Source organism: Centruroides sculpturatus, unplaced genomic scaffold (assembly GCF_000671375.1).
Source record: "Centruroides sculpturatus isolate CEXI.00-Female unplaced genomic scaffold, Cexi_2.0 scaffold784, whole genome shotgun sequence".
Classification (NCBI taxonomy): Eukaryota; Metazoa; Arthropoda; class Arachnida; order Scorpiones; family Buthidae; genus Centruroides; species Centruroides sculpturatus.
Window position 1 is genome coordinate 6,537 of NW_019385141.1, and position 25,639 is coordinate 32,175.

The following is a 25,639-nucleotide window of genomic DNA, read 5'->3' on the forward strand; positions in this document are numbered from 1 at the left end:
TAAAACGTTTTTTATTAAACATTATTTATTGCTGGATAGTTAAAGGCTTATTTTATTTTATTTATCAATAAGCTCTACAGCTGTTAAATTCCCAATCACGTCATAAAAATCTAGATTTCTACCTATTAAACATTCTATAAATACTTTAAAATAGTTTAATTTGTTTATTTACCTTCACTTGTAAATCTCGATTTTAAATGTATCCGCCATTTTTTTCAACAAATTTCCCTTGAGTCAATGCGCAACATTCACTGAGTCATGGGATGTTGTAAACGTGCGGCACAAGAATCAAGGCATATAATAATTATTTATACCATTCTGTGGTATAAACAATTGTGAGATCCAGAATTTTTGTGACGTAAATTACGTTCTTTTATTAACAAAAATTTCGCTCTTTATTAACAAAAGTGTTAATTAATTAAACTTTCATTTATGTAACGTCCTAGAAGAAAAAACCAATCTTAGCCAGGAATGTGTAAACTCTCCGGTCATAACTATCAACATCTATTGTTCTCTGCAGAACTTACAGATCATCTTGCAGAAAAGTTTATAGTTAGCATCCAACTTTCATCACTAGTTTTAGGTCCCTGGGACACCTATAACCTTTAACTCATGAACATCTGATCACGTGGTGGAAATTCCTCACAAAAACCTATAAAAGGTCATTCTTACCCCCCATCGGGGAGTTGCTGAACGAACACCGGACCGACGACATTGCGCCGATTATCCAAATTCCGATAAACCTCAAAATTAAATCTTCGCCAAAGTCGCAAGTATTTGTAATGTGTGTCGCAATTGGATTATAACTACCTTATTCCTTGGACCGATATTTAAGTGCTTCCATGTTCAAAATAGTCGAAAACTGTATAAAGAGGTATGAAAGAACGAGGAAACTCTTTAGGGTGGCTTATGACAGCACGTTTCTGATTTTCTACGTCGATAAACTTTATGGCCTCTTTTAACTAATTGCCACCACGATAACTTGCTCCTTCAGATCGGCGTCTTTATCGCACGATCGTAGATCGGCCAATCTCTCTTGTTCGCTTGGCCCGAATCTGTGTTTTACTCGTGTACCTACAAGTTTCTGTAGCCTTTTGTCATTTTGCTTCTTTTAATAAATAATTGTTATATTTGTTAAATGGTCGCCTCCTTTACTCGATACGCCCTTCACCTTATCGTCGACCCCAAATTCTCTCCCTCCACTCGCCTGATGTATCATCCTGACTAGTGACAGAAGCAGGAGACCTACAACCTCCCCTCGGGTTCACATAAATTCATATCAATAATAAATTCCTATTACAAATAAAATTAATTTATTGTTAATTTAAAATCATTGCTAGGATGCCCTTAGTGGGCGTTTTAGGCAATGGATGCCGTTACAGATGTGACAATGGCTTATATATATAGATGTAGACTTAATTTTCTTTATATTTAACTCTGCTTATCTGTACCAAATTCTATGCAATAATTAGTTCAGATTAACAAGAATGCACTTAGAAGTCTTGCCTAGTTACAATCATATATTTGTAATTTATCATCTGATCACATTCATTCAAAATATCAATCATCATTAAAAATACTTAGAAAAGACTAAATTGTCCTGATTTTCATGTCAAATCACCAGAACAACAGTTTTCCTTTGAAAGAAATTATATTTCTTAATTGTTTGGCTTGTCATCTGCAAACTTTTTAAACTATTTTTGCATATTTTGCAGAGGCATAGCCTCTAATAAAAGGTCATCTCTGCAATGGAAGACTGTTGTTACTGGTGATTCGACATGGAGAAAATCACGGCATTTTAATCTTTTCTACAAATTTTTATGTGTAAATTTGTCAGCCATTTTTTGAAAGAAATTAACTACCATTTTAAAAGCCGATCTCTTAAAAAATAAACTTTTATCTCAAAAATTGCCTAACATGCTGTCAACAGGAAAGTTATGTGTAAGAACAAAATAATGAATAATATATCCTATCACTTAAACTTAACTACAACACCCAAAAGCTTAAAAATAAAATTGCTGATAAATTAAAACAATAATCAGCAAAACAATGTTTAAAATGCTAGTTTAGGAGTTAAATGATTTACAATTCATCTAGAACACAAAAGTAAATTACTTCCTTATTTAAGCATTAATAATACATTTTGATATTACTAAATTTATACAGAACTTGATATATAATGGGCAACATAGCAACTCTGCATTTTAAGCTCTGCTTCGAAAACCCATCAACAATCTCACTAGATTTATATTGTATCATCATCATAAAAAAGTTCACTACAAATTATAAATGGTGTATTCCTGCTCAATTTCATTTATTTAGGCAAATTATTACATAATGAAATTATGTACTGTACAAGAGCCATAGCAATACCATTACAATTTTATATAATCATTTGATTTGTATTGATGTTTTTACAAATTAATTAAACAATAAAATCAAATTCAATCCAATTGTAATCCTAACACAAACCTGTTTTACGTGAAAATCAATATCACGCTGCCACAGACTTCAAAGATCGCAAGCAGCATTACTGCGATTTCTTGTTGATAATCTGAAAAATATACATTTAATTAATTAAATTATATTAAAATTTTTTCATATTAAATGTAGCTGTAGTTTTTAATTTCTACACAAGAATAAAATCTTTCTGCAGGAATTATAACAGCAGCAATTCTTTCTGAGATGCTGGCTCTAACAAGAACAATCTTGACAGAGATCTTCATCTCAAAATATAGTTCAGTACAATCTAATACTAGTAGCCTGGGATGCCCCTAGTGGGCGATCTTTACAAATTCCCACGAGGCATGGTTCCTTTGACTTTTTTGTTCCTATCAATATGCTCTACAGCTCTGTTAAAGTCCCAATCGCGTCATACGAATATAGATTTCTACCTATTAAACATTCTATAAATACTTTAAAATAGTTTAATTTGTTTATTTACCTTCACTTGTAAACCTCGATTTTAAATGTATCTGCCATTTTTTCAACAAATTTCCCGTGAGTCAATGCGTGCGTGACGTTCACAGTCATGGAATGTAAACGTGCGGCGCAAGGTTAATCAAGGCATACAATAATTATTTATACCATTCCGTGATATAAATAATAAATTCCTATTACAAATAAAATTAATTTACTGTTAATTTAAAATCATCACTAGGGTCCCTCTAGTGCCCGTTTTTGGCATACTGTTACGCAGATGGACGGACACACGTTGAATGGGTTACATAGATAAATAATCACTTTAAGACTTGCCTGTACTATTAACATCAACAAATTAATATTAAGAAGTAAATAAGACTACAATTAATTCTGGTTTATGAAATAACACTAAAAGGAAACATATATTATCATCATTTAAATACCTCATAGTTTGATGCCATCATCTTTCAATACAGCTTTTCTCATCTATTGTAATTTCCAAAAAGTCTTAATTTATTAAAAATTTATGAATTTTTAACCTCGATACAGTAACTAGCAGAGTTGGCATGTTCGATAAGCACCATTTCATCTATGAACATTTTTGTACATTAGATATCAGTCGTCTAAGGTGCATTTTATTTCTTTGTATCTAAAAAAACAAATAAAACAAAACTTGAGAATTAAAATATCACAAATATAAAAGCAAACAGTTGCAAAAACATTTAAAATCTCAACATCTACAATTTCCATTATCTCATAACAGCCAATACTATATAAAGTCAGGCTTCCATTTAAAAATTAAGTATTATACATATCTATCTATATATATAAATGGATGTGTTTGTGCCTATACGTCACTCTGCAGCCAAAGCTACACATCGCACATGAATGTTGTTTGTGTGTGGTAGTAGCCTCAACTCTCCCATCGTGCACTATGGTGGTTGCGTCTCGATAGCTATAAGGGTGTGAGAGATACGGGGTTTGAAAGTGGTTGACTTCGAAAATGTGTGATACTTCAATGAGAATGTTCCAGTTTTTTCTAGAAAGTTCCAGAGCCTAGAGGTGAAATTTGGTACACAGTTAGGGTAAGTCATGAAAATGCACACTAAGAAGGGATTTCTCAAAATTCCTCTGCGGGGGGAGAGGGAGAGCATTAAGACTAAACCTGAAGAACGGCTTCTACTGTACTATTTTAGATGCGATTTTTTTGTTTTTAATTACGTTTAGTCTTCATTGAGTACTTAGGGGTATTAAATTGATAATATTTCAGACATTGTTATAAATATTTTTTATATATTTCGATCTTTTAACCAAATATTTGAACTGTTTTAAATTTGAATTTCTTTTTGCATATTGGTTCGATTATAGAGCGATTGTAAATGTTCCAGAAAACTGATCAAATTGAAAACAGTTTGTTTGATTCTCAGCAGTAGGTGTTATATAACAAGGGTGGCCAAGCTCCTTGATAGTCCGAGCCATTTTTCAAAATTTGAAATTTTTTGCGAACCGCAATTAAATACATATTAAAAAGGTATGCAAAAAATTCCAGAATACAAATTATATCCGTAGCAAGAGTGATACAAATTGTTTCCTCCAGAGCACAATGTCAACTGTCCGTTGCAATGACAGTTGACAAATTCAAAATCGGTCTTGAGTCGGTCGATAACGCCACTGTTTATGTTCGTTCGCGCAGTTTTCGATGAATCATATCATTCTTAAATTGGACGGAAATGAAATTTGTTACAACGTTGCACTTAGTCTTTCATATTTGTTGTTAGTAATTTAAAAGACATTTTGAAACACATACGGAACGATAATAATTTTTAAAAATATAATAATACAAAAATGAAATGGGAACTCTGGTACATCTATCGAGAGCCACAAATAATCCTTCAAAGAGTCGCAGGTTGGCCACCCCTGTTATATAACAATTACAGTGGTTGTTGAAATATTGAATGTAAATAGGGTTTGCTTGCAAAATCCGCGCGAGTGAAGCTGCGGGTAACAGCTAGTATAAAATAAAAATTACCTTATAACTGCTCATAGATACAGGTGTAGCAACATGAGCATTCATACTAATTTGCTTTGTCTTTGGAAATTTCACAATATACAGTAGGCCCCTCTATAACACTGTTGATTATTCAGTTTTATATGAATTCCATGTTATACGAGTCACTTAGATTTTACTTGTATGTGAGCTGTTCACAGCCCGGCACACGTATTTGTAAAATCTAAGTGACACATACAACATGGAATTCATATAAAACAGAATTATCAACAGTGTTATAGGGGGGTCGATTGTATATTAATACATTTAATTTATGTGTAGTAAGCATGTAAGTAATTAGTGAGATAGTCTCCATACTTTGAATGTTTATTTTTAATCACTAACTGATTTTATGTTTTGCTTTTACACTCCTCAAAAGTGAAATTGCAACACCACAAAAAAAATGCAATGTGGCCACATTGCAGGACTGGTAGAGGTGACATAGATGTACAAATGATTAAAATAACAGAGAAAGACATATGCAACAGACATCTGTTTATTCAGTAATGAATATGGCCCCCACAAACAGCTATACAAGGCATACTATCATGCCTGAGGTATTCCTTGCCAAGCAATGTCCACTGCAGCAATCATGTTGTCTACAGTACATGATGATGGTGGTCTCCAGTGTGTCTCACATCAGATGAAGTGTTTGAGGGGAGAGAAAGACTGCTGGCCATGGAAGGATTCTTTTCTGGTTGGTGAGAGTTCACCATGTGACATGCAGTCGAGCATTATCCTGCTAGAATACTGTGTCAGTGCAGCCTGCACCAGTGGCCAAACCACAGGTTCCACAATTCATGTGACATACTGGTCCACTGTCACAGTATCAGCAATGTGCACCAGGGCTGACCACTGATTGAACATAATGCCTCCCCAAACCATTATGCCTGGTGTGATGCTTGGCAAAAAAAACTGATATGTAGCATTATCCAGGATGTCACCCACCCATCCATAGCCATAATTCCTCCACAGACAAAAGTAGGATTCATCCATAAACAAGATCCAATCCGTTCACTGGTCCAGTTACAATGATGATGATACTATACCAGGAGAGCAGTTTTGTGTTGAGTGATTAATGGCACCTGGTTGCTAGTTGCTATATGTGCAGCCCAACTTCACGCAACCTGTTGCAAATAGTTTGGGTGGACACAGATGCACATGTTGACAGCAAAAGATGGCTTCAGATGTCATGGCTGTTTGGTGAATCTGCCAGTATGTTCATCAGTATAATCATGCACTAGTGTAATTCACTCCTTCTTTAGCATGTTTGCAGATGTTCCTGCATCCATCATCATCATGTCCACATTGCTGGATGGTACTCACATCTAGCAATGTTATTACTCCTGTGGGTGCCCACACAGCAACATGAGGCACTATGTACTTGACTACTCTCATACTTAGGGCTTCTGCCAGAAAGTCAGTCATGTTGACTGGTCACAGCCTTTAGAGTAAGTACTTCAAATGCTTGCAGCATGTAAAGGCAACTTAGAGAGATTAAAGGAATTGATGGAAATTGTAATGGGTCTTGTAGACTCCTAGCTCAGTTGGTGAACGGGACAGAGTCCCCACTGCTGTGGGTTTTAGACCCAGTAGACTGTATTTGTGAGCTGACGTTACTTTGAAGGTAAGAATAACTGCACTTAGTACCCCTCTAAGTGCAGTTTAATTAACTGCATAAAATTGTAGATAAGAATAAGAGTTGGACTAAGAGTGAAGAAGGCAAGGAAGGTTGGTCCTTTTGGGTTCATACCATTAGAGCCAGAGATTTATCTTTACCTACTATTTTCATCCAGTCATCCAGGGAGTGTCCAGCTGCTGATGAAACTTTCCAGAAACACTGTAATGCCATTTAGCAGGGCAGAGCCAACTTCTTGTTGTGTGTTGGGCATGTTATGAGGTACTCACATCATGCCCAACACACATCAACAAACCGAGGTCAGACAACTCCAGGATACAATCTTGTTCCCCAGCCATTAACTGATGGTATTCAGCTTGCTGTCATCTCCGAGGCATTTTCTATGCTTCTTTGAAAGTTCAGCTTCTGCAAACCATCACTGATAGCATTTACAGCTTCAGCTGGCTGTCGGTCTTTATAGCCCAAAACCATGTACCACATGACCTAATGCATACACAAACTTACTCATCTCTGTTGCCTCTACTGGCCCTGCAATTTGCATGTAGCTAAATGCATTCCTTCATGGTGTTGTAATTTCACTTTTGAGAAGTGTATATCTTTAGTTTTATCATTATAGATTCTCAAGTTCATTTAAATTCTCAATTATTTCCATTTATTTCCTTAACGTAACTGAGGATTATAAAAAAAATCTGAAAAGACAGGCATTTGTATAAAAGAGAATTAGTTAAATACAGCTGTTCTAATCAGTAATAGTAATTGGTTACAATTACATTTGTGTTTTTAAGATAATGTATGTATGTAATTTTTAAGAGTCAAAGATTAAAAAAAAATATGATATTAGAAATTAATAATTTTTTTTACGAAATTTTAAAGTTAGAGTTGTTCTTTCATTTTATTATTTCCTTCTAATAAATTTCACTTCATAAATTTTTTTATATATAAAATTGAAATTAGCAACAGACTTCTACAAAACTTATTAAATTTCTATTTACTAAAGTAATTTTTATCATGATTGTTTAGTCATTAAAATGAGATTTAATAATTTTAAATTTATTTACTTAATTAAATTTATTAAATTCAAAACAGTTTTAATAGAAACCTGTGTATTCTTGACGATATGGGTTTCCAATAATTCCACAAAATGTAACTGATGTTGTGATTCCAATAGAACATTTTCTATAATTAATAATAAGTATAAATTTAAATAATTTTAGCATAAACTGTATATAACAATTGTTAGCATGCATATATGTTAATGCATATACATGCATTAACATTTGTTGTTAGAATTGGCTAATAAAATTTCTAAATATATTTATATCGTATTGATAATTTCATCAAATTATGAATGTAACAGAAAAATTATCCTAAAATATATTATGATAAATATAATTTTATATTAAAGATGCCAATTTAAATTGCATATAAAAAGTCATAATCAAAAAGAAAAAAATTCAGCAACAAGTTGTTTAACTTTCCTGGCATTTGATAGTGCCATCTGTTTTGATATTTTATTAAAAAACTTTTTATATTTTTGATTATTTTAAAATAGCAAAAAACTTAATTTTGAGGATATGGTGCATTTTATAAAAAATTGTTAATTCTAATAACAAGTAAAATCGTCATTAAGTCCAACCCTACTTGAGATATGACACATGACCTCCCTTTATCTCCCTATCTCATTGACCTTTAACCACCAAAATTTAATGACATCAACCTCCTTAATAAACAAACCTCCCCATAAAATTTCAGAAAAATTTGACTGAAAGCACAAGAGTTATTAAGCTTCAAAGAAAGTGAACAAAATCATGCCCCCACACACCAATACACACAAACATCCATACATACAGAAAAATCCCCAATTTTTTTTGCATTTCTCAACATTTCAAGGTTCCAAGACCTAACATGTAAAAATCTTGGGGTCATTTTTTGATTGATTGCCATACTTTCCCTTTGTTATATATAACAGAGCCAGGAAAGTTAAAAGAGAATGACAGGACCAGAGTTCTGATGGAGTTCAGCATAAAGGAAATACTTGGTATGAGTGTTGTGAGACAGCAAGTGAAAGAGGACTATTCAACAGGACTAAGATAAAGACATCAAACTGCTACTAGACAGGGATGCCATCTATTGGACTCTGAAAAGCAAACAATAATTATAAGATACATAGTGTATAATTGTAACTTTTCTATCCATAAGGCAGGTAACACAGTTCATAGCTTACACAAGATTCACAATAAATAAATTTTTATTTTGGCAACAGCTGAGCATACTCTCCATTCAGATTTACACAACACAACATCTTTTATTAAGACATATTGGGAAATAAAGTGAGATATGTGACTAGCCACTACATGGGCTCAAAGGTCACTTGGCATTGCCAAAAGACAAAAAATAAAAAAATAAATAAAAAGAAAAAAACACACAAATCTCACATATGTTTTCTTTTTCGTTTCTGACTTCCTTTATTTCCTGCCTTTTAGGTTAAGTGATTAATTTTAGTACCTTTTATTGTACATCGTGATTAAGTTTGTTGATAAAAAAATTTAAAAAGTGAATGCAAGAAATTTTGTCAGCATGCATATAGAGCAGTAATTCCCAAATTTTTTCGAGCCATTGCCCCTTGGTTCCATAAACTTATACCTAACACCATCAACCTTACCTACACATCCCTAACCCATTTTCCCTTGTGTGAGAAAGTCTTGGAGATATTCTTAAAAAAATTTTCTGCAAACCTCACACTTTGTGTCCTTACTGTACATTGTTCACATGTGGAAACCATTAAATGTAATGTTTCTTCTTACCTGTTTTAACAAAGGAAAGGAAAAGGTTATTAATGACCCCAACCCTTGCCTATGGTTACTGTTCTGTACCCTGCTTCCAACATCTGCCAGCCACCCACTTACTTCTTTTTGCCCCTATATTTACCCACTGCTCACAGGGGGATGGTAATGCCCACTTTGGAAACCACTGATATAAAATGATTATACAAAAAATACTAAATTAAAATAACATAATTTTTTCTTAAAAATTTAACTTGTAAAGAATAATTCTTTTTTCTTATTGTTCTATTGTGGCATACAAACCAGTTTATATACGTATATACAGTATATGTTTTAATTTTGGATATTGTAAAATTTCTTTTCTTCTCTGGCTACTTTCAATCTTTCTTATTTTCTACCATCCTTTTACTTCATTTCCTGTTTTCTTAATCGGAAATCTCATGAGATATAGTTGGAGGCAAACTCATTGAGGTTGGCTTTGTTAATACATAGTTTGGGATGGAAGGATATAAAGATATGTATAGAGTACAGAGTTTCTTTGTATAGATACAAAGAAAAGAGGGATTTTTATGGTTGTAAGATATGAAAGAGACCACTGAGAAAAGGAGACATACTGGATAATAGAAAAAAATAAAATCAAGACTAACATTCTGAAAGAATATGGAGAATTATATGTAGACTGGAGACCTGAATAAAAAGAATAGAACTGATTTCAACTTCTGAAAAACAGTGGCATGTGACAATGTCTATAAGTGAGGAATTTTATTCTTTCTTTCAGAGGGACACCAATCTACACATATTGTAAGATCACAGTCCAGGCATTGGACTTTAGATTCAATTAGATACAGGTCAACCCCTATTATATATCATTAATCTATTAATATCATCTTTCCTTTTACTAATACCACATTTTGAAATATTGTCAGTGGTATTTCATGTGTTACATGTTATATTACATGTAAAAACTTTTTTGTCTGCAGAATTTGTAAAACATACCAGTCTGATTTGCCTGGGATATTCCCCTTGAGACCAGTCAGTAAGCTGATTAAGGGTTGCAGATTTATCAACTCTTTTATTATTGATAAAATGGTAAATTTTTGAAACATTATTGGTAATTTTTAAATGTTGACTCTAAATGCAAAAATTAGCACACTAGTAATTATTTAGTTGTCAACTCAATGATGAGTTGGCAACTAAACACACTAGCACTCTACAACAAATTGAATTCTCTTTTTTTTTATTTTGTAAAGCAAAAGTTTTATTGCCTGAAAAGTAGAGCATACTGTAATTTTTTACTTGCTATGAGTAACAACTGGCCAGTACAAACATTCACATTCAAATAAATGTATTCCATTTTGTCAACTATAATTGCAATTGTGGAAACAAACTGCTAAACTATCCATTACAGTGTTATAATATGATACTTTAGAAATTGTAAAAAAACAGTACAGTAATAATTCAAAAAGATAAATGAGAAAAACTATTTTTATAGTTTAAATAAAAACATTTGATGCTTCTGTCTTTAATATATAAAAGTATAAATATATTTGAAAGTGCATATAAATATATATTTGGCTTCAAAAAATTATTGCATGTCTGTATATTTTACCAAATTTACATGTAAAAAAAATCAAATTACTAGTTTATTTACCAATGCAGCTTTTTTATCTGATTACTGTGATTAACATTATAATCGATATTTGACTCAGATATAAACTGAATCTTGATCTGATATTAAAAATAAAATTACCCTACAGCCGATATTCTCACCCATTTGTTATTTTTATAGTATTGCTTTATCAATTAACAATATATTAATTATACCCTTTGTAGTAATTTTTCTCTCATTACAACATACTATAATTATAACTTATATTAGCCCTGTTACAAAAACAACTTACAAAAGCAATGAAGTTATTCAAGATCATCATGATAAATCTGGGCACCCTGTATATTATCAAAAACATTTGTAATAATTTATTATGATTACAACAAAGTAATTACGATAATATGAAAAAATATCTATAATTTCATTATAATAATTATATTATTTATAATTATTTAATTTTGAAAAAATAAATAATAAGTATAAAATATAAATTAATCAAGTATAAAATATTTAAAAATGAATCAATTTCAAATTAATTTCTTACATGGAATGCTGTTTCATTTTAGATGAAATTTTACTTGCACAAAGTAATCCTCTCGCACTATCATCTTGGTGCTTATATCCTGGAAGTCCAAAAACAACAAGACATGTGCAGCCCTAAATTCATATTCTAAATTTATTATGGTAATTTTCCTTTAAATCTTTTACAATGAAAATTATACCAAATAATTAGTTTTTAATATTTTAAAATAAAAGACAACTAAATAAATTGATTAAAATAATTTTACCAAAAAAATAAATATAACATAAATCAAAAACATAAGAAAGATGATTGATCTTTTTTATACAGGGTGTTTTTGAAATGGCCATAAAATGAAAACTACTGGACAGAATGTTATCAAACTTCGTAATAGTGTATAGGACATCATGGGATTTTATTTCCTGTGAAAAAAAAAAGTTCAAAAACTCGTCATCAACGGGAAATGGCACTGTCTGCAATATTGTTAAATGAAATAAGACATGAAGACATCATTGAAAATGTTTTTAATCTGTTTTAAAACATGTTACTGAGCATGTTCAATGTGGTGTCCACCATTTTTTATAAGCAAGTTACATTGCATTACTGTGTTCTCAACAGTAGCTCTTAGCATATCAGGAGTAACCCCACAAACAATTTCATTTTAAAACCGATTAAAAACATTTTCAATGATGTCTTCATGTCTTATTTCATTTAACAATATTTCAGACAGTGCCATTTCCTGTTGGTGGTGAGTTTTTGAACTTTTTTCTGTGAGAAATAAAATCTCATGACGTCCTGTACACTATTACTGAGTTTGATAACATTCTGTCCAGTAGTTTTCATTTTATGGCCATTTCAAAGTGGAACCTTAATTATAAACAACCTGTATATTAATTGTTTAATCAATTGTCAAATAATTATTTGTAGAAATAGAAACATCTACAAGCCCAATAATTATATTAAAGCCAAACAATTGCTGGATTCATCAATTGTTTAGCTTTAATTATTAGCATTTAAGTATAAATAATAGTAATATCTGGTTTAATCTGGCAATCATTTGGCTTTAATCACATATAAAAAGAATATTCTTGAACAAAGCTATTCAATAATGAGCAATTATTTATTGTGACATTGTCATAATGCCAGGCTTCAATTTTTAATCATATTTTTAATTTATTTAACTTAAAATATATGCTCTCCACCTGAAATTAGTACTGTAGTGGCTTGCCCTGTACATCATCCTTTAGCAATGGAGACATGCTGGTCATCTATCTAACTCCTTTCTGGAAAAATTTTTGAACTGAAATAACATGATTGCCAATTTGCATTGGAAGTTCATATATAGTTAATTGGGGCCTCCTGCCTCTAAGTTTTCAATATCTGGTCTTGAATTTCATTTATCTAACACCATTCTTGAGATTAAGGAGAGACAAACAGACAGACAACAGTGGGAAGTTATAGGTCTACAATTTTTTCAAATTGCAGCCCAATAACTGAGGTTTTAAGATTATAGTATCAATTCTTATAAACTACTTTTTTATTGATTTTATTTCCAAATATTTTGCATCATCAAATGACATTTAATGTTGTAATGCCACAAAAATTCCATAGGTGATGCTATTCAAATGCATTGTAGAAATCTGTCTGCCACATTTCTTATAAAATAATTATGCAAAATTTATCAGCTACTGTGTTACTGTCAGCAACTGGTGCAGTTACCTTAATATAACTTGAATTTATAATAGTATTTTGCAAACTGATATTTAATTATCTAAAAAATTTTATTGTTTTGAATCTTCCATTATAGTATTTCAATAGTTAATATTTTTCTTTATTAGTATTTACTGCAATTGTTGATCTATGTACTAAAATAATTTTTGCATTATTATTTAGTATAATTAATAACAATTAAATGTTTCATTTAATTTAACTGTCTAGACAATTTTATGAGGTGAATATAAACTCTAATGCTACTGAAAGATTTATTTTTGCTGTAATTTTCTCATTTAAAATTTTTATGAATGTTTTTTGCAAACTTACAATCAAATTAAAAATAAATTAAACTTTTTTCAAATTATTTGATGCTGTCAAACATTTGAGATGTGAACACAAGATTAAATAAAATTTTATAATTAAGCAATATTTAATATTTTATGTATTACAATTTAATAGTTCTTTTTTTTTTTTGTTTCTTTCTATCATATGAGTACTAAGAGGATCCTTTTTCTCAGTGGTGTGCAGTGACATTTGATGATAGGGAAGTTGTGCAGGCCCTAGATAGAATCATTGGAAGCGTTATACAATATTTTGATGTGTAACATCCACAAGCTAAACTGCATGAGGTTGGTTTTCTGTAAAGCGCATGCACAAATGCCTGTAATCTGGCTGTTTTATACCATTCAAATATTTTCGCCTTGGAAGCTATCTTGTAGTTGACAATACGTGGGGAGACCTAAAAAAAACTGGACTTTTTGTATAAAAACTTTATTTATTAACTTTTTTACAAAATTTCTTCAGTCACCTTCAAAGTACTCTTTATTCGATACGATGCACTTGTGAAGTCTTTTTCCCCACTGTTTGAAGCATCTCTAGAACTCTTCAACCTTAATATTGTCCAGTGCTCTTAGCAAAGCTGTTTTTATCGCCTCCACATCATCAAAATGCTTCCCTTTTAGATTTTTCTTCATTCTTGGAAACAGAAAAAAGTCGTACGGGGCTAGGTCTGGTGAATACAGAGGGTGGAGAATGACAGGCCATCCCCAAGAAGCCAAACAGTGTGTCACTTGTAAGACCTTGTGTGCGAGGACATTGTTGTGAAGGAACCTGTCACCTTATCGCCAAAGTTCCGGACGTTTCCTTTGCACATCCTCTTAACACTTTTTTGGCAGATTTTTTCAATGTTTTCATTGTTTCGAGATGTTGAAGGACGTCCAGAACTTCGCATGCAGAACAAAATAACAGTAAGAGAAACACAACACTACGCTCAAACGTAAACCTACAAACTGATGCCGTTTACACAGCTGTTTCGTGAAGGTCTCTACTAACCCTATGTAATGGAAGAACTCTCTACTACATCTACAAATGGCATCGCGCTCTCAGTTCGGTTTTTTTTTTGTCTCCCCTCACACAATGCTTCCATTGAGAATATGCATGTATGAATTTATATTCGAATATACAATAGCAATCTTATCATTGTTTTTCACATGTATAGAAATTTGTAATAAGATACATAATGCAGTTATAATAAAATATTAATTTTAATTAAGTCAAAGTACGTTAAAATATAAAAATAATCACACAATATGTATTTATATTTTAGAAAATACAAGGGAAGCAGCACTTCCACAGTTTCCATGGATGGCAAGCCACTGGTTTTTCTAGCCCATTGTGGTTTTAGTGAGGCTCATAATTTCGGTGACCATTCCCCTCCAAATTTGGCCTGAAGTCTCCAGCTTTAGCACTTCATTTTTAGATTCTAGGGTTTTATGATAATTTTTCTGGATTTGCACTGATTTTTAAGCATTAATAAATAAAATAATAATCAAATTTTTTATCATGCTATTCCTCTTTGCAGTAGTTGTCTTTTTTTTTTTGCATATACATATACAATACTTTTGAAAATATATCATAAATAAACAAAACAAGCTGGATTTAATGTGTTGAAATTTGTTAAATCATTATTAATACCACTCAGTTTTCCTAATATTTCTGCAAATCTCTGTTCCTAAGTTTGGGCTTAACCATTTGATGTAGGGAAGATTGGGATAAAGCTTCTTGACAAGTGATCAACAGACACCAGCCATGGTCACATGATAAGTATAGATGTTGGTCACATAACTAAGACATCGCTGGGTTTACAGAGTTTCATAGATGGTTATCCTACTCACAATGAGACAGCTGAGTGGTGAGAGATAGTGCCTGACATATCTGAGGCAAACTGCCTATGAAAACTTTTCCAGTTCCTGGAATTCTTCATTTGGATTGATCTGTCAGCATGACAGGCTGTCTACTATCATTCATAAAGCCAGCATAATAGGTATTCAATATCAGATATATATGAATTCTTTAAATTACGTTTTTTCATTATTTCAGAAATAATAATTCATTTCCTAAAATAAGTTTTTTATAGTCTTTTCATTAATGATTAAAAAATTTTACTTTAATGTAGTTACTTTGAGTATTTAAACTAAAAATAAGTAGGTAAAAATGTATACATTCTAAATAAATTTACGAGGGAGACAATATGTAGGTGTCTTCTGCTGTCCTTTTTCACACACTTGAGGAAAAAATTAACAGTTCCATGGCAGAGTCAACCTTTCATTTGAGGCTATTCGTTCACCCCAATATGTAAAACATTAAAAATTATTTGCCTCTGGTGATGGCACAATTAAAATATAAATAAATTTCAAAAATTGCTAAATTTATTTTAAAAATTTAATTGTCCCGGCAATTTTTATGAAATGTATACATTCTGTTTCTATTATTCATATAAAAATATATCTCAGAATTACAATCTTACAGTATTATTGTCCCATTAACCATTAAGTTTTTTATGAAAAATCAATATTTTATATTTGTATTTAGTAAATATAGGTAATATAAAACTTTCATAAATCAATATTTAAACAATGTTTATTACATTTTCTGTATATTATTATTATTTTTTTTTACTACTTTATTATAACTTTCAAAATATTTTATCATAAAGTAAAAAATTTTAAATAGTAATGTAGTATATTTACATCAAAATAACTTACCTTATCAAAACATACAGTTTTATTGAAAATACCTAAAAAAATAATGATGAAAACATATTTCAGTAAAATAAATAACATAACTATGTATTAAAATGGTTTTCTTCAAAATTTAAATATTATTTGAATATTTAAATTTTGAAAAATATAAACTAAATATTAACCAAAAATTTATAGTTTTTTATATTTCCAATATTTTAAAAGCATTTAAAACATTCTGTATTAAATTTAATTATCTGTGTAAAAAATTATTTTATTTAACAATATTTAGTATTGTTAGTTCTTTATTTCTTTTTTTCAAGATTGAATGGAATAATTCTGTTAAATAAAATTTAGAATATCATTGTATGGCAATCAAAAATTAGAACTTTTTCAAACATGGCAAGATTTTACAAAATAATTTATGTAACTAAAGTGCTAAATAAAGATTTTTTTAATTTTGCTATTTACATCTGAATAAACAGAAAACAATATTTTTTCATAAAGATTTACTGAATAGATGAGATATATTGATCTGAATACTTCTAACTTCGAGTAATTATGGAAAAATTGCGAGGCTGTAAAATTCAATGCTTGCTTATGAACCAAATTATTTAAAAATAAAATACTAAATGGTTTGTCTTTAAGCACAGAGTTTTATTTCTGTCTTATATTAATTTTATCACCAAAATAATAAAAAAAAACATTACAAACAAACTGCTTTACTGTGTGGCCGCCAGCGCCAGAGATCCTGAACACTGTCTGGCAACACTTGCCAAGATCACGAACTCTGTCTGGCAACACTTGCCAACAAGAGTGGCTGGCAACGTCAAAAAAAGAAAAGGCGCGAAAGTTCGTTGGATTTTGTCCGGGTGTTGCCCGAGGATGTCTGTGACAGTTCTAACCTTTTCTAATAAAGTTCTTTTTTGTTACTGTTCGTGTTTGCCTGCTTAATGTTAGATCTAAACATCAGTAGGATTGAATGACAAAGTGGTGACCCGAACGTGATCCGATTAATGAACTACCTGGACTTTCGACTGAATTGGATAGCGAACAACTCTGTGTCTATGATGGAACTTTTTTAACAGGATATGCAGGTATGATCAGTTTCTAAATCGTAAATTCGATAGGAAGACGGTGGGTAAATCTTACCGAAGACTAGGAGTACGTGACTCAGGCTAAGCTTTATCCAAGACTATCCCGCTTTCTTTGTAGCCGCATAGTTAAGCGCCCGGAATGGCGGAACAGAACGAGTTGGAAATCGGACGTGTACAGGCAAAAATGCCTATCTTTACTAAAACCAACATCAAATTATTTTTTGTGCAGCTAGACGCGGCTTTTGCCATTAATCGGATTACAAGTGAGAACACTAAGTACAACTATTTAATCAATTCCCTGGACGCGGAGATTCTATCTAATGTTAGTGACTTAGTATTTGACCGTCCAGCCGAGGCTCCGTTTTCTAAACTTAAAGATCGACTCCTCGAAATTTTCCAGAACTCCGCTGCTAAAGAGGCTAAAATTCTGCTTGAAGATCTGGCGTTAGGGGATCAGAAACCCAGCGTTTTACTCCGTAAAATGAGGGAGCTTTCAGCGGGCAAAATTACCGAAGAATTTCTTAGAAACTTGTGGCTCCAACGTCTCCCCAAAAATATTCAGACCGTATTGGCTGTTAGCAGTGATGAACTAGACAAGCTAGCCATCCTTGCTGACAAGGTTGCTGAACTTACAGAACCAACCCAACTGGCCAGCATCAACTTGAAAGACGAAAATCCCGTAATCAAAAACCTTGAACTGCAGATTTTAGAACTCACAAAGAAGGTTGCAGAACTTAATGTATCGCGTACTGCTCGTCCCCGTTATCGTAGTAGAGAGAGAAACCGACATAACCCGAATTCGAGGCACCGCGTTAGTTCACGCTCTCGGGGAAGAAGCCTCAGTCGTCAGGGATATTGTTACTACCACAGTAAGTTTGGATCAGCTGCTTGGAAATGTCGTTCGCCGTGTTCCTTTAATCGAACTGCTGATCAGGGAAACGAGAGCAGCCAGCCGCAGTAACGGCCTGTGGGTCCAGTCTGGCTCCTAAATATAGCCGTTTGTTTGTGTATGACAACAAAACTGGCCTAAATTTCTTAATTGATTCTGGAGCAGATTTATCGATCATTCCCAACCGCACTAAGAATCAGCCTACAAAGGTTGAATTGTATGCTGCCAACGACTCTAAAATCTCGACGTATGGAACAAAAGTGCTAGAACTTGACCTCAACTTAAGACGTTCTTTCAGATGGGAATTCACCATAGCTGATGTGCAGAAGCCTATAATCGGTGCAGACTTTTTGGCCAACTTTGGACTCATTCTCGACATCAGAAACAGATTACTGGTTGACCCCCTGACTTCCCTTACTACACGAGGAAGATATTATACAGGACCACCTACTTCAGTCAAAACTATAATCAGCAATTCCCCAATGCAGGATATCCTCAAGGACTTTCCACATCTCACTCGTCCTCGACCGTTTTCAGATAAGGTCAGGCACAACACAGTGCATTATATCGAGACACACGGTCCACCCGTATTTGCTAAACCTCGTAGATTGCACCCGGCTCAACTGCAAGTAGCAAAGCAAGAATTCCAGCACATGATGGAGCTAGGTATATGCAGACCATCAAAGTCCAACTGGGCTTCTCCCCTCCATATGGTGCCGAAGGGCCGTAACGATTGGAGACCTACGGGAGACTACCGTGCCCTGAATAGGATAACTGTTCCCGATCACTATCCAGTGCCACACATCCACGATTTTGGTCAAAATCTACACGGAGCTCGAATATTTTCCAAGATCGATTTGGTTAGGGCCTTCCATCATATACCAGTTAACCCAGATGATGTGCCAAAGACAGCCATTACGACGCCATTTGGGCTATTTGAATTCATTTTCCTCCCTTTTGGTCTCTGCAATGCAGCCCAATCATTTCAACGATTCATGCATGAAGTTCTGCGAGGCCTAAACTTCTGCTTTTCATACCTAGATGACATCCTCATCGCTAGCACTTCGTGGGAGGAACATAAGATGCACATGCGGCAAGTGTTTCAACGCCTAGACAAGTACGGTCTGCAAATCAATGCATCCAAGTGTACTTTTGCTGCCTCACATGTATCATTCTTAGGATACATGGTGTCTCCCCACGGCATTATGCCACTTCCGGAACGTGTATCTGCCGTAACTCAACAGAAGCGACCACAGACCCTCAAACAACTGAGAAGGTTCTTGGGCATCTTGAACTTCTATCGTAGGTTCCTACCCAATGCGGCCCATCACCAAGCTCCTTTGCACGACCTACTTAAAGGAGCAAAGAAAAACGACCAACGTGAGATTAAATGGACTGACAATTCTATTCAGGCATTTGAGTCATGTAAATCACAATTAGCAGAAGCCACCTTACTACACCATCCTTCACCAAGTGCTACCCTTGCACTTCACGTCGATGCATCTGATTCTGCTGTGGGCGCTGCCCTTCATCAAGTTACAGCACAAGGTCTCCAGCCACTGGCGTTCTTTTCCCGCAAGCTGAGTAACTCTCAGCGTCAGTATTCTGCATACGACCGAGAACTTCTGGCTGTGTATTTGGCTGTGAAACATTTCCGATTTATGCTGGAAGCACGACAGTTCACCATTTACACAGACCATAAACCATTGACGTTTGCTTTCCAGCAACGACACGACAAATGTACACCCCGTCAGTTGAGACATCTCGACTTTATAGGACAATTCTCGACAGACATCAGACACATAAAGGGAATCGATAATGTTCCAGCTGATGCTCTCTCCCGTATTGAATCAATTAGTAGCCCATCTATAGATTATAGCAAAATTGCAAAAGACCAACAGCAAGATCCTGAGCTCCAGTCTCTCCTGACTTCAAGTGACTCATCACTTGTACTTAAGAAGTTTAAACTTCCTGATAGTGATGTCGAAATTTACTGTGATGTATCGACAGGTCGCATTCGTCCATACATTCCACCTAATTATCGTCGCACTGCTTTCAACACTGTCCATAACCTGTCCCATCCAGGTGTAAGGGGCTCAACCAGATTGGTAAAAGCAAAATTTGTTTGGCCGTCCATCAGTAAAGACTGCCAGACATGGTCTCGCACCTGCATTTCTTGTCAGCGGTCGAAAATCCAGAGACATGTCGCTAGCCCTTTGGGAACCTTTCCTATTCCAGACGCTAGATTTTTAAACATTCATATTGATATTGTTGGTCCATTGCCACCTTCCAACGGCTCAACATACTGCCTCACAATCATCGATAGATTTTCTCGTTGGCCTGAGGCAATCCCGTTGCCAGATATAGCGGCTGAAACAGTAGCTTCAGCCTTATATTCAGGTTGGATATCTCGCTTTGGAGTGCCTGCCCAAATAACATCTGACCAAGGACGTCAATTCGAGTCTAGCCTATTCAAATCCCTCACTCAACTTCTTGGTGCCAAAAGAGTTAGGACAACAGCATACCACCCAATTGCGAATGGCATTGTTGAACGCTTTCATCGTTCACTTAAAACTGCCATCAAATGCCACTCTACTGACAGGTGGACGGAAGTACTACCTACAGTCTTGTTAGGATTGCGAACTGCGCTTCGTGAAGACACCAATATTACTGCAGCTGAAATGATCTATGGCACCAGCCTCCGATTGCCTGGAGAATTTTTCGTCCCAGGTTCTCAGGACATCAATCCATGTTCTTTCGTCGAAAAACTCAGAACGATGATGGCGAACTTAAAACCAGTGCCTGTTGTGCACCACTCCTATCGCAACCCATTTATCCACAAAGAACTGCACTCATGTTCCCACGTATTTCTCCGCAATGATGCTGTACGGAAGCCCTTGCAGCCTCCATACGATGGACCCTACGAAGTCGTGTCACGCGGTAGCAAGACATTCACTCTATGCATAAAGGGAAAAGAAACTGTAGTTTCTATTGATCGCCTGAAACCGGCTTTTATTCTCGCAGCGAGCGAGTCGGACCAGTTACCCCCAACGTCTCCAATGCCAAGACCAGCGACGACTAAACATACGACAGAAGATCGAGCCCCAACGCGACAAACTACCACGCGCTCTGGCCGACATGTATCGTTTCCCGTTCGTTTCGTGTCTCAGACACTGGTGGGGGAGTAGCTGTGGCCGCCAGCGCCAGAGATCCTGAACACTGTCTGGCAACACTTGCCAAGATCACGAACTCTGTCTGGCAACACTTGCCAACAAGAGTGGCTGGCAACGTCAAAAAAGAAAAGGCGCGAAAGTTCGTTGGATTTTGTCCGGGTGTTGCCCGAGGATGTCTGTGACAGTTCTAACCTTTTCTAATAAAGTTCTTTTTTGTTACTGTTCATGTTTGCCTGCTTAATGTTAGATCTAAACATCAGTAGGATTGAATGACAAAACTGGATAGTTTTGTAAAATTAAAATTATATTTTTGTAAAAGATGTCTTTCATCAAAAATATTCTTTCTGAACCTCATTAAGTCCCTCAAAAGTGTGCTCAACATTGAATATGATTGCCTTGAGTTTGGACGGAGGTTGTGGAACAAACATGGGGCAAAGTCTGGTGGTCTTCCACAGACATTGAGGAGAGAGGGTCATCCCAGCAAAACGTCCATAAGTTTCCAACACCCATCTGTATGCTGGATATGTTAAATGACATTTTCATTATCTGGAGAAAGCATCCTACCATACAACATTCTATAGATGAATATTTTTGTTTTTGAAAAATATGCATTAAATAACAGAATACATAAAATATCAACATCCTTAAAAAACATGTCATAATGTATAAATACATATGAATATGCATTCAGAATCTATAAAGTAAAAAACAAATATATACTAATATAAAAGCTTTTATGAAAGCCTTTATTTCATATGTACAATATAATGTGCAATGATCAGCACTTCTAGACATGTTTAAAACAAAGATTAACACAAATAAACTGTTAAGTTGTCTTTTGAAAGTAACCAAGAATACTTATTTGTTTCTTGTTAAGAATTTGTTTGTCTTCATTACTACAGTTTCTAAGTTTGAAACAAAAATAAACACATTTTTGTCAACATCATCGTATTTTTGTGCCTTTTGCATTTTGTACTTGTCATAATGTCTAGGTTTGTAGCTACATAAAAATATCAATCTAAATTGCAGAATCTATAGAAAACTTCAAAAGTGACATAATGTTGCTATAATCTACTTACTGGGCCAATCTTTGAGTCCAGCAATGCTTGCCAAGGTGCTACAAGCATCACAAGATGGCAAAACAATCTCTATAATTCAGGTAACTTTAAAAGTAAAGTGCTAATGTCAGAAGGAAGGACAAAGGAATAGATTCAGATAAAGTAAACAAGTGAGGGAGGTGGATTACAACGGTAGTGGTTGGTTAATATAACAGAGTGAGGAGGAACTGTCAAGCAAGGTGAAGGAAGTCCTTGTCCCTGCTGCTTATGCACATGTTGGTAACAGACTGGTTATAAATTTGCACTTCTCTACAATGCTGGCACAGAAGGGATGAGACAGTTTGGATGATTTTGGCCATCTGCTAATCTACCTCTGTACCAGGTGGGTGTACTTAGAAAGACAAAATTGTTGCTGACCCCTATCTTTTAATGTCATCTTTGTGTTCAGTGAGACTGTGATTGAGGAATCTATAGGTTTAACTAACATATGTGATGCTAATCAGAATTAAATTCATCCCATACTCTATTAGTCATCTATATCTTTTGATGCCTGAAAATGATCTATTAACCAAGTCAAAAATGTTAACACTCTTCTAAAATTCCACTGTTAAAGGTGTATTAATTAATCTAGATAAACTAGTAATAATAATTTTAAGGCATTCATAAAAGTTGACAAAAATGACCAATAAAACGACATACAATTGACTCTTGTATGTAGCACAGTGAGATCTACATAACTAATTTTATTCATGATACTTTTCCTTTCTTATTGGTTTTCATTCAGAAGTCATATCCTAAAACCTTGGCTTTAAGCTGCAGCCCATGTAAGAGAGCATCTTATCCACAACAAAATCAACATTCCATATTTTGCTTTTGCAACTTATAAACAAAGGTAGACTATAATTAAAGTTTAAGAGTAGTTACATCAATCAAAATATTTTATGCAAGCTATTTTTAATAATATTTTCATTATATAAAAAATAAAATAAAAATTACTATTAGTGATAGTAAAAATATTTACTATTAAACAAAGTGTCCCATGTAAAATCAGCCCTAATCACTGGAACAATATATCAATAAATGAATTTAGGCAAAGGATACTCATTATAAACATTAACATTATTTAAACACATAGAAACGTATAGAAGATGCTGAAAGTGGTGTCCGTGTATTATGTATCTTTTTGTATGTGTATTCATATTCAGACTGACCTAATATAAACTATATTCAGACTGATGTTGGTAGATCGATGCTTTTACAAATAGTTTGCCTATAGTTTTGGGCTTGATCTCATACACTTTTTCTTTTAAATATCCCTTATAAATTTTACCTCATTAATAATTCATTATCTCAGTTGAGCTGATTTTAAGCAGACATGCCGTATGTTTTTAATGATAATAGAATACTATTTTTCTCTAACAAATAAAATTTACCAAATGTCTAATAAATATTAAAAAAATTGTTCTTAATGTAGAAACATTTATTCAATAAGATTTTTCAATATGATTGTTTAATAAAGTTTTTAATAATCCCATCAATTCAATTTTGAATTGAAATTTGATTTATAAATATCAAATTGGAAGTTCCATCAAATATATTCAATCATTATTAATGTAGATTACAATTCATTTCACTTCATGTGATTGCTCTATCAATAGAAACCAATAAAAACTTAGATTTATTTCTACTAGTTTAATTATTCTAATAGAATGCATATGCCATTAAATGATCATTTTTATGTATGTCTTGGTGTCCAATAGACATATGTAAAATAATTATATGAATGAAATTAATTTTATCCTCTAATGATACAGATTGACTGCATTTCATAATTTCCATTTCAATGTTTACAGATAAAATTTCAATTTAAAATTAATCAAAATAAAAACATTAGATTTTCATCCAACAATTGTATTAGTTCTAATTTTTTTTTTAATTAAATCAATAGACAATCTTTTAATGGAGATATTTTGGTGACATTCATATTCAATTTTTACATAAATCATTTCACTAATAAATAAAAGCATTTTCATCCATTAATATTAAAGTAAAAATAGAAATTAGATCTATTTTTCAAAACATTTTAAAAATAATTTATATTTCAAACAAGTTTATATTGAGAAATACAAAATGTAAAATACTTAGATATAATGCTGAAAATATAATATTAATAAATTTTTGTTATATACAAGTGCTGCATGAATCAACATCTTAACAACATATTTTATATTAATCAATTAAATTAATTTTTTGTTAAGTTAAATATAATTAATGAAAAATATTTTCATAATACCTTGCATATCATAGGTACAGTTATAGACTACTTCAACAACAACAATGATATCTCCAACAGTTTTTATAATATCTATTTCAGGAAAACTCATAAATACTGTAGTGATTTTTCGTACTTCTGCCAAATATTCCAGTTGTTTTGCATCAAGCTGCATCAAACAAAATTATTTTGTTGAAATAAGTATTTACATATTTAATATATACAGGTATACCTCAAGTTTCATCGTTCTCGATTATATATCATTTGTAAAAAAATATATGGAAAAATAAAAACCAAGTTTAAGTCATTTTATTTGACTTTATGTCCATCCACCAGAAATATTGGAGTCGTAATATCACTAGAAAAGCGTTATAGCACATAAAATCATATTAAAATATGTACATTTACAGTAAATGTTGGTAAAATAATCATCATCAAATCCTAGAGAATGAAACATGAAAACATCTGTTTCTGTGTTGTTGTCTTATTTAGCGGTCTTTAAGTGCTCAATATTGGTGTTTTCCATGGTAGCTTTAATATCTACTGTTTGGTGTCATTGTCAGCACCACTCAATATTGGTAAATTTAATATAAATTAGTTTATTTTCTACTGTTGTAAGATAATTTTAATAACTGTATTTGTTATTTAACCTTACCAAATCATCTTATTTTATAATGTCTTAGAGCAAACCACATTCACAAATAAAGTGTCTGCGATGTACTGTAAACATTGCAAAATTGCAAACATGTACATTTACAAGTATGTACTGTACGTACAGTACATGAATTCGTAAATTTAGATTACTTTTTTCTGTACTATATTAAAACCTAAAATTTATTTGTTTTTAAGCTTAAAATAGATTCTTATTAACCACATATTATTAAAAATGCATTTATA

General features: G+C 33.1%; 2 protein-coding genes and 1 long non-coding RNA gene across 3 annotated transcripts in view; 1 reads left to right on the forward strand and 2 right to left on the reverse strand.

Annotated features, from left to right (window-relative positions):
• Window positions 1-52: 52 nt before the first annotated feature.
• Window positions 53-5,080, reverse strand: LOC111635345. The gene is made up of 3 exons (XR_002758358.1): window positions 4,952-5,080; window positions 3,366-3,571; window positions 53-2,554 (listed from the first exon to the last, which is right to left on the reverse strand). It is a non-coding gene; the product is annotated as an uncharacterized LOC111635345 (long non-coding RNA).
• A 2,605-nt stretch (window positions 5,081-7,685) lies between these two features.
• The window catches only part of LOC111635338 (adenylate cyclase type 10-like), a 77,644-nt gene continuing 59,690 nt past the window's right edge, over window positions 7,686-25,639 (reverse strand). Inside the window, exons 10-14 of the mRNA XM_023380277.1 lie at window positions 24,764-24,911; window positions 16,278-16,309; window positions 11,545-11,657; window positions 11,293-11,338; window positions 7,686-7,784 (exon numbers count right to left, since the gene is read on the reverse strand). Of these exons, the coding sequence (XP_023236045.1) occupies window positions 7,686-7,784; window positions 11,293-11,338; window positions 11,545-11,657; window positions 16,278-16,309; window positions 24,764-24,911 (438 nt within the window). The remainder of the gene's footprint in view (window positions 7,785-11,292; window positions 11,339-11,544; window positions 11,658-16,277; window positions 16,310-24,763; window positions 24,912-25,639) is intronic.
• On the forward strand, window positions 17,077-18,437 carry LOC111635342. The gene has a single exon (XM_023380280.1). It carries the CDS (start codon window positions 17,490-17,492, stop codon window positions 18,309-18,311), a length of 822 nt encoding a protein of 273 aa, XP_023236048.1. The 5' UTR covers window positions 17,077-17,489; the 3' UTR covers window positions 18,312-18,437.

Excerpts from the sequence above, each read along its gene's own strand:
- LOC111635342 (XM_023380280.1), top strand. The coding sequence starts at position 17,490 with ATGGCGGAACAGAACGAGTTGGAAATCGGACGTGTACAGGCAAAAATG.